Source organism: Anopheles ziemanni, chromosome 3, assembly GCF_943734765.1.
Source record: "Anopheles ziemanni chromosome 3, idAnoZiCoDA_A2_x.2, whole genome shotgun sequence".
Taxonomy (NCBI): Eukaryota; Metazoa; Arthropoda; class Insecta; order Diptera; family Culicidae; genus Anopheles; species Anopheles ziemanni.
In genome coordinates, this window is record NC_080706.1 from 84763658 (window position 1) to 84773791 (window position 10134).

The 10134-nt window shown below is 40.3% G+C and overlaps 1 protein-coding gene across 1 annotated transcript; it reads left to right on the top strand.

Annotated features, from left to right (window-relative positions):
• Positions 1-3227: 3227 nt before the first annotated feature.
• Positions 3228-4256, top strand: LOC131289947 (microfibril-associated glycoprotein 4-like). Its single transcript, XM_058319301.1, has one exon. It carries the CDS (start codon positions 3303-3305, stop codon positions 4254-4256), a length of 954 nt encoding a protein of 317 aa, XP_058175284.1. The 5' UTR covers positions 3228-3302.
• Positions 4257-10134: the final 5878 nt, after the last annotated feature.

A 10134-nucleotide genomic window follows, 5' to 3' on the forward strand; every position in this document is an offset into this window, starting at 1 on the left:
ATTCATACACCATAATGGCGATTGACAAAATGTTATTTATAACAGCAACAACATGTTATAAATCATTCTAGTAGTTTAGCTTTTGTACGGCACTAGCTTACAACCGACGTGACATGTATATGGAAATCTTGCAGCCTGTCTGCAACCAAGTCCAATAAGCTCCAATGGTCTCTGCTGAAGCAAGTAGCTCGTAGCATTTGCCAATGTCAACAGGTTCATGAAGGACCTCTATTCAAGTATAAAGATTATATTTTCCAATTTACTATCCAAACCTTGCAGGAAATCACATGGAACCGGATTACATCAGCCGGAAGTTCACCATGGGTCTTTTTAATGATGCATCGTGCATATTGTATTCGTATGGTTATATTAAAGGGTGTTGAATTAAGAACAAACTGCTTTTTGTTGCAGATTAGTAGGCCAATAATATTTTATAACATACCACGCTTTGAACGGATTTATTCATACTGAAATAGTTGGTTTGTGGTTATAGTTCAAATGTAAGTATTATTCATGCTGACATCGAGACTTAGTTGAATTATCTGAATTAGTGATTTCACTTTTATTACAAATAACCTGTTTTGTTACAAGTGCGTGCTAAAAACGTGTTCCAAAAAACGCTGTGTTATTTCGATAAGTATCATGAAACTTTAATTAGGTGGTTTGTGAGGCTGAAATAAGCAAAGTTGTCCCGTTTTTCCAACACACTGAATTATTAATTCCGAAAGATCATTATGGTACTTATCGTGCAACCGCATCTTTAGGGCATCCAATTTGCGGGCAGTGTTTTCGGGTGTAGCGGGATGGATAAAAAGAGAAAATGCAAAAATCGTAAAGTTTGCGTCCACCTAATCTCCCGTCGGGCATAAAATAACGAAACAAGCGGTCCGTCATGATTATTTCCTTATTTTCCAATCTTTTCCAACCCCGCCCACCTTACGGTGACCCGCCCCACCCATGGACGAAGCCAAGTGAAATTATGCAAATTCCCTCCCACATTAACAATAGAGTCATTTATTTTCAATAGGACCTTCCTGCAGCCGAAAAGAAGCATAAAATCAACAAAGACGCTCGCTTTCTTGTGGACTCATAATTTCGTCATCAGCAGGGAGCGCTATCTGCGTTTGCCCGGCCCCCTCCCACGGGAAATATGGGAGGCTTGAGCGATTGCAGTGGGTGTGACGATGTGGTACAAATTTTGGCTTTTGAGCCATCCCAACCTAGCTCGGGATGGGAGGGATCCCATGCGAACGGCGATAATGCTGGAAATAAGATTGGCCCTTCGCTTGTTGGGCGCTGCTGGCTCGATTCCTGACTGGCTGGGACGATGAAGATGTTTTGATCATGGCAAGTCGTCAGGTAAATATTACACTAGACAAAGTATCGACGTACCGCACTGCCGTAGAGAGACTAAAAAATCCAGGCAGTAAATTTTCTCATTTTCTTGGTCCGCCCCACCGGTAAACGAAATATCCACTTTCAATTCAGCCCCCGGGGAACAAATTGCTGCAGCTGGTGCTCTATCTGAAAGCAGATATTTGATGAAAGTTCTTTTTGGAGTTGAAATTATTACATAAACATAAACGAAAGTTAACTTATATTCTGTAGGACACTACACTATTTTTTGGGTAACCTTTGGGTCATTGCTTTCAATCTTGAGAGGCTTGAAATAATACCCAAGTCAATCATTACACTATAAAATTTTCGATGCACAAACAAACTCCAAACCGGTTCGAACGATTCGCTAGTGTCCTTTGATCTTTGGATGGATAATGGTACTAAAGTATTACAGTAAGCTACCGATTATCCAAGTTATTACGTGGCACGGCTCCTGCGAATCATACAATCACGCAAGCGAATCATACAATCACGAAACTAAAAATAAATACTTACAAATGAAATGTATAGTAATCGCTTCACATTACAAGCATACGGTAGCAATGTTTGCAAAACAAACGTACAAAATGTCAGGACAATAGTAAACTGTTGTCCAAATTACAATTAAATTAAACAATCAAATAAACAATTCAATTAGGCAGAGTGGCGTCTGTTGCATAGTTTCGGTTTGGTACACCAATTTTTGGCACACTTTGGTTACGAATTGGTTTCTGCTACTAACCGTTGATTTTACTAACCATAAAAGTCAACTATATTTATTTTCTTTGTTTAATTTACTTGTTTCTAACGAAACGTGAGATTATTAAAAAATACCCAGATAATCGGGAGTTTACTGTACTTAGGGTAGCACATTTTTTTCACTAATAATGATATTTGACCAACATTGTTACTGATTTGTTTGTACAAGAGAAGTAAAAAATTGCAACAGATCGAATAACTCCTAGATCAAAGGATGAATGACAATGAAGTAATAGATACGGTAGGACAGATTTCTAAATAAAGAATAATATTGAACTAACAATGATGTAATGGATACGGCAGGACAGATTTAGAAGTAAACTCCTTATGATATGAAGGGTGGTTGGTTTTTTTCTTTATCTAAAATACTTCAAAGGATTTGAATTAGGTTTTTAATGCATGAATAATGCGCTAGCCCTAATAAGGATTTTCAAATATTGACATTCAATATCATTCGTTTATTGTTGACCGTTAAAAGAAAACAAAACAATTAAGATAAATTGAACGGAGCACATCCGTGATATTTTTGGGAAGTGAACAAGTTCAGAACAAGTTTTGGTTAGAACGACTGACTCTTAGACAGCAAGCAGCTGCATAATCGCGTTAATTCGTGCACGCAAAAATAAAACAAACGCTGATAATGGTTGCCTTGGCCTTGGAGGTCTCCACTTCCAAGGGTGTTGGATATAAATTCCCTCCCTAGGAAGCACCGAAAGAGAAAGTCGCTAGACTATACCAACACGTGCCTTTCGTTATCACTTTGCAAATGTGTACGCATAAGACTGGCTCGCTGACGATTGCGTCACTGCCGGAAACTGCAACGCGTCTCGTCGGTGAATTTCGCTTTTGACCCGACGACGGTTCTGATAAAGGGGATCACCATGAACGGGGATTTTTTTACCGTCGTGCTTAGCGGTTGGTTTGTTGTGTTGGCGTATAAAAGACGTCGGTTATACTGTGGCGTGTCATTAGTCTCGTTTGGTGCTGTGTAGTTGGTGTTGTTGGTTGCAGAGTTCTTTCGGAAATAGGTTCCTCGTCGAATCATGCGATCGGTGTACTTGTGCCTTGGGTTGTTGCTCGGCTGTAGTTTGGTGGTTGCGACGAATGAGACGGAATCGACAACAGTTAAGCCCGCTAACACCGGGTCGTCTGGGTATGGCTTCGAGATGCTAATGGCCAAGTTAGACTACCTTCAGTATAAGCTGCTCGAGATGGACTTCGGAATGAAAGAGCACAGCGAAGGCATTGCGCAGAACCAGGCTCAGCTGGAAAAGGTGTTCGGTAGTATGCTGTGGGCCATCAGTCGGCTGGATCAGGCGGTCGGGAACAATCTGACAGCGCTGCAAGCACAGTCCTGGAAGATCCTGGCCCGGCAGACGGTGTGCGCTAATCACGAGCAGCTGCGTGGTGAAATCTTCAGTCTTGCCCCGAAGCAAGGACTCAGCACGAACGCGCGGTCTCTGTTCGATCTGCAGGGCATGCGCCACAAGGGTCCATTTGCATCGTGTCGGGACGAACCGTCGAAGATTTCGGGCAAGTACCTGCTTCGACCATCGGACGATGAAGAGCCGTTCCCGGTGTACTGCGAACAGACCAAGTTCGGAGGCGGTTGGCTGGTGATACAGCACCGCTTCGAGGGTTCGCTCGATTTCTTCCGCAACTGGACCGAGTACCGGGACGGATTCGGGAGCATCGATCGGGAGTTCTGGATCGGTCTGGAGAAGTTGCACCAGCTGACTTCCCGCAAAGCATACCAGTTGCTGATTGAGGTGGAAGACTTTGCCAACGACTATCGGTACGCGCGGTATAAAGAGTTTGAGGTTGGCAGCGAGGCCGAACAGTATATGTTGAAGAAGGTGGGAGCGTACAGCGGAACCGGTGGCGACTCGTTCACCTACCACAAAGGCTGGAAGTTTACGACCATGGATCGAGATAATGATGGATCGGCCACGAACTGTGCGGTTACTTGTGAGGGAGCCTGGTGGTACAATAACTGCCATCACTCGAACCTGAACGGACGGTTCATGAACGCGATAGACGTGAAGTCTATCTCTTGGTATCACTTCAAGAGTAACCACCAGGGCATGGCTTATTCGCGCATGCTGATACGGGAAGTGTGAGGATTAGGTTTGAAAATAAACACAATTTTTAAACTTTTTGATTAAAATATGTGTTTTAAATATTAATCAGTTAATTTATGTTGTTTCTAAACTTTAACATTGACCTTTATTCCCAAATATTCCAATAAGTTTTTTGTAACGAGTTTGTAAAGTAACGGTATTGCATTTGTTTCCTTTTCATTTGTGATTGTTTTCGTGTTCGTAGGTTATCGCTTCTGACAATACACTTAACAGTAATACTTTGAGGTAGGAGGGAACATCTGTATTGATATCCTTTTAATTCTAGATTTATTCGCCTCCAACGCTGATTTTATCTTACTTTTAAATTTAATACAAATTCATATCACGTTGCATAGTTGTAGCCTGCATAAGGTCATCGATATGGACGATTTAGATCAGCGTGTTCGAAGAAAAAGTTTATCGCCAGGTACTGGCGGCTCAATTTTCTGGTAAGGGATTCTATTGAAAATATTTCTTAATTCGGTTCTTTTTGATGTTGATAACGTGGTTTGAGGGAACATGTCGTGGAAGTAGAAGCCACCAAGCTTATGATCTTTTTTGCTCACGATTGTATACGATTCAAAATTTGCTAATGATTCTGATGTTTTTGTAGCTCTACGACCTCTAATGTTGGTCAATTTTCTTGGTCACTTTTTAATGAGATATTGTTGTTATTATAATTAGCAAATGTTTCTGGTTTGTGTATTTTGCAGTATCATTACTGAGATTATTGCGTAAACATTATTTTTCTTGCAGATTGAGTTTTTTTAAAATTAAAGTAATACTGTCATTAGAACCGCAACAACGAAAAAAAATGGGATATAATAAAATACGCAAACCATTTCCGTTCCGATTTAATGTGTTCATTCCTGTTGCATGAACCGAAGATATTATTGGCTCTGCAGTTTGGTAGGATGGATTCACTCCTCCCTGGACCCCATAGGCACTAAATCAAATGGAGGTCAGGTCTGCTCAGGAAGGACGTCAAAGGGCTAACCTTCGGCAGCATATGGCGATAGTTGGATGCGATGGTTTGGTTGATTGAATTTCCTGTCGCCTGCAAACGAAAAAGCACATCCGGATGTCGTCGGCCCGAACGCCAACCGTTCCAGCAGTCAATGTCTACCGCATGCGGTGAGCTGTTTATGATACTATGCTGCTGCTGCCTTGGACAGGAAGGTACGTAATACAGAAGCCTTGTAGGGACTGGAACCGAAGCCAGTCTGGGGATGGTGTTCCGGTTTAATCGACAGAACGGGTCGTTTGACAGGATGGAGAAAATGCATTCAAAATTGATTCTATCACACAGCTTTCAAGCAGGCCATGATGAAAGTTAATGCAAAACATGTCCTTTCCAGGTTGCTCCGTTTAATGGGAAAGATATTTTTATCGCACCGTTCGTTGTCAGTGTGGGAAGATATTTTTGATCGAGCGTCATCAGTTTGTTAAAGAGGAATTTCATTAAAAATTGAACGCACATCAATGGAAGTAGCGTTCTTAGTGGAAAATATCGAACAAAAAAAGAATACTGCATTCATTGGAGTGTGAAAATTTATCAACTTTTGCGATAAGAAGAAATTGGAAGCTGACTTTCTGGAAGCAATTGTTTTCCGAACGCGCGATTACGCGCCTTAAGAGAACCGGAAGCAAAATCACCAGCACACCATGCACGGAGCGCTCGTCGATAATGCGGATCGGTGAATTCAATTTAAGGTAATCTGCGATAATGGAAAATGTTTCACCGAAACTGTGAAAAGTAATTATTTAGCCTTCGGCTCTGGGCTTCTACCACGGTGTTTGGTACGGGGGAAAGGAAGGCAAACACTTTCGCCGAAACCACTTTCGATCTGTGGATATGGTAAGCGACCCTGGTGCAAATTTTTCTTTTCTTTTGAAACCATTTTCTTTGCGTTTCCGGTTTACAAGAAACTTGTTCTTGAATGTGGGATTTACTGATCTCGTGGAACATTGGCATTTTTCATTTAATTTATTCAGTTTTAGAGGCATTTGAATAACCAATTTGAGCTAGAATCCTAGCATTAAATGAAAATTCAATTTGTAAGTAGTGGTTTAAACATTCATAACAACTACACAACTTAGCAGTTTTCTTGTGTGATGCAAAGCACTGGACTAGGAACCATGTTTCATATGTTTTCATGTCTTTGTTTCACGAATCATGCACAAAAGGAGCAAATGTAGCATTGGCTCAAAACTGTGCCGTCGAAACGAAACGACTGTTCTACCTGATCGATCGGTTGATTCGGTTCTTTGTTTTTTTCGCTTTAGACCAACGGTTACACCGACTGCCTTTTTATAGATCCAATTGAAAATCTATGACCATGTTACGGTGCTCAGAGGAAATTGCAAACCCGGAGCAGTTGTACAATGTTTGAATTAAATTACGAAATCGATATTGAGTACTGCTTCATCGCCGCAGCCGGTGACGGTGTCCATCGAAGTGGTCGAAGGGAGCGAATGAAAGAACATGGGCTCTCATCGGTTGGGCAACGGACGAAAAAACTTTCGGCAAAGGTTTTCATATTGTAACCCCCTTTGGTCAGAAATTGTTCATCCACGCTAGGATTCGATACTGGAAAAGTCAAATTGTGACGATGGCATGCTCTATCTAACGAGTGGAAAACAGATTTTTTTCTAAAAGTTTCACGTTTCATTGGACGGTATGAAAATTGTTCACCATGGAAACAGTTACTGTGAAGAATATCGTTGGGTAAGGAATAGTTAGGCAAAAATGAAATATCGATTGAAAAGGAGGTCGATCCAGCAATGAATATTTAAAACTAGTGAAGTTGTCAACATCGTTATTCGAGATTTCTTGTTTGTTTAAAATTGTTTGGTCATTGAAATGAAAATAAATTTACAATAAAGTATCAAACAAATAATAATTTGCTAACACCTTTAAATTGATATGAAAACCTAGTTTTTATCATGCTACTTACAACTATGAATTCCTTTATCCATTGTTTAGCTGTTATAGCCCACCTGGTTAATTTATGTTGAGCTGCATTTTAAAATTTGCTTCTGCTTTTGTGGGTTTGACTGACAATCCTGAAACGATGCAAGATAATGGGATGTGCTGAACCCGTTGCAGAGAGGATAAAAACTGGGGTTTGTTCCGTCAAACAAAACAAATGGATAAGAAAGCCATTACGTTCACGGTGTGCTGGAGGCCAATGCATCGTATAATTGTTCTGCAAAGTACACAAATGCAAGGCTACAGCATTAAGATAAAGGAGACCGGAACGCTATAGTTAAACTTGCGCAATGAAGGCATACGTTGCTCGCGTTGCCTTGTTCCATTCTATGTTGTTTCCGTGTTCTTCGACATTGGTTAGTTTAAATGACTGTTTTTTCATCGCTCGAAGCGATACAGCATTTTTGTTTATCTGATGATAACTGAGTTCAAATTTACAGTGTTTCATGCAATATTTTTACTCAACCTTTGTAGATTATTGCATAATATGTGTATTAAATCAGTAATCTACTACATATTTTAGCTTTTTTTATGTATGGAGTTTTGTGTACACTTAAAACTCGACCAATACTGAACCGTCGCTAATGAAACTTTCCACACATATAGTTTAAGCACTGCAGATGTTGTTAAAGATTCGTTTGATCACTTTTTTGTGATAAAATCATCTAAATTTTACAATTGAAACTCAGTTTTACTAATACAAACAAAACAAACACGTATGCAATCTACACTGCTTCACATAACAACAAAACATAGCAAAAATGCAGTACCAGATGTCAAGGTACATTAATCAAAAAAGGTTTTTGCAACACGGGGTATTGATGAAATATCAACAATTTTAAATATTACGTTATTTTAAATATTACGTTTTTGCGTTTTTTACGTTTTGGGGTATTGATGAAATATCAACAATTTTAAATATTACGTTATAGCAACTATCAAATTAAAATAAAACTTTCGAGTACAGCGTAAAAACTATAATTCTTTTCTCAAATCCTTCTTCGCCGAGCAACGCCGGGGCGACAAGCTAGTGATACAATAAAGTAATAACATTATTTTTAGTACAAATCTTGTTAAACAGCTACGGGGTTTGAGAAAAATATTTCACAAACATTCAATATTTTGTATTGTTTCCCATCCTACTCTTAAATCATTACAAACAAGGATTTATGCAGGCACAAATATTCGTCAAAAGAGTGCAATTGTCATGTGAGGCTATAAGTTGTGAGGCCACAAATAAAATAGCAACAAAAAAGTATCAGCTCAAAAGAGAGGCAACCTACTGACATAATATCCACCAAAACCTCAGAGTTAATAGAACTGCTACACAGCGCTGTTCCAATAACGATAAAATAGGAACCCATTTTGTATGCTCCACTTTCCTAAGCTCAACACCGATTAGGACCATCGGTGGACCTTGAACGACGTTACGACTCGTACGTCTTCAGTATCTAAGTAGGAAGGCAGAAAAGCACAACCACGCGGGACGCAGGAAACGATTGAGCCCGTTGGCAAAGGACCTGGCCATCGTTTATTTCAATTTAATCGTTTGCACATAGTCACACTATGACCAGCGTTCGAAAATAGCATTCGTTGGGTCACCGTAAGACAGAGCCCTCGTACTCGACCCTCCCCGACATAGCTCTAACCGAGTTTGGTGCGCGGATTTGTCTGGGGGTAATTTTGGCTTCACCGTCGAACTTCATCGTTTTCGGAAAGTGCATCATCGTTGAGCTCGGTGTACGGAAAACGACGGTACAATCTGCCCCGAAGCACACGCTCCGACCAGGAAAGTAAGCTTAATAATGACCCTGTTGGTTGAAGGGATTTGCAAATTATGTCACCTTCCGCAAGGGATTTAGGAGCTCACCGGTTGCGAACCGAATACAGTGGGCCTTTCGTTGTCGTTAGTTTTGTGATGCTTTGTGCATTCTATCTCTTCTCTATGAACCCTCTTTATCTTCTCTTCGGTAATTTGGTTTGGTAAATTCTTTCTCTTACAGGTAATAAAAAATATCTGTTTTTAAAAATACAATATATGCAATATCTAAAGCAATGTCAATTTGATTGATCGGAATATTGGAAACAATAAAGAGTCGTGAAGAAAACAACGAGTGGATGAACAAATTTAAAATACGATTCAAAAGCAGAACTTGTTGTTGTTATTTGTTAAAAAAAACTACTTCTGCCGTTTCGACACTGGGTCGATAGATTCCAAACCCTACGTCTGAATCTCTAATTCAACAGCAGGTAGGTTAATTTCCCTCCACTTTTCGGCACAACCAATTTGAGTTGCTCTCAATCTTTTCGTTTGAACAAGGAAAACAACAATTTCTTCACTTCTTCCGTCACGCACCATACGCACCGGGAGGGCTGGACAGGCCGAGGAGTACCGACGAAGTTCGCCAAGCAGCGGCCACCGTACCGGAAGTAATTTGGTGAATGATGTTCCGCCCGGCAAAATGTTTATGCAAATGCTGAGAGTTTGTAAAGTATACCTGTAGTAAATTTTCATAATTCATGCTAATGCATGCAGTGACTTTGGCTAAGCCCTTCGACAGCTTCGCTCTTCAGAGCGAAACCCGGAAGCGTACCAATACGAAGTGTTTGAAACGCTAAGTGGTTACTTCACCATGTCCCGTCCGTATGGATGGTAGAAAAAAATCAATTTTTTAAAATTTGTGCCTAAACGTGTTTCAGTGAGATATGAAGAAATGGTGGGATTAATAAACAGGTAATAATCATAATGAGAAAAGTGAAATGTACATTCCTAGTTTTTAAAAATCTGTCCCAATCTTCTTCTTCTTCTTCTTCTTCTTCTTGGCGTAACGACCTCTTGGTCATGTCTGCCCGTTAAGGGCTTACGAGACTTGTTTCCCTGTTGTA

What these genes read in the sequence shown, in the direction of transcription:
- LOC131289947 (XM_058319301.1), top strand. Translation starts at nt 3,303, where the DNA reads ATGCTAATGGCCAAGTTAGACTACCTTCAGTATAAGCTGCTCGAGATG.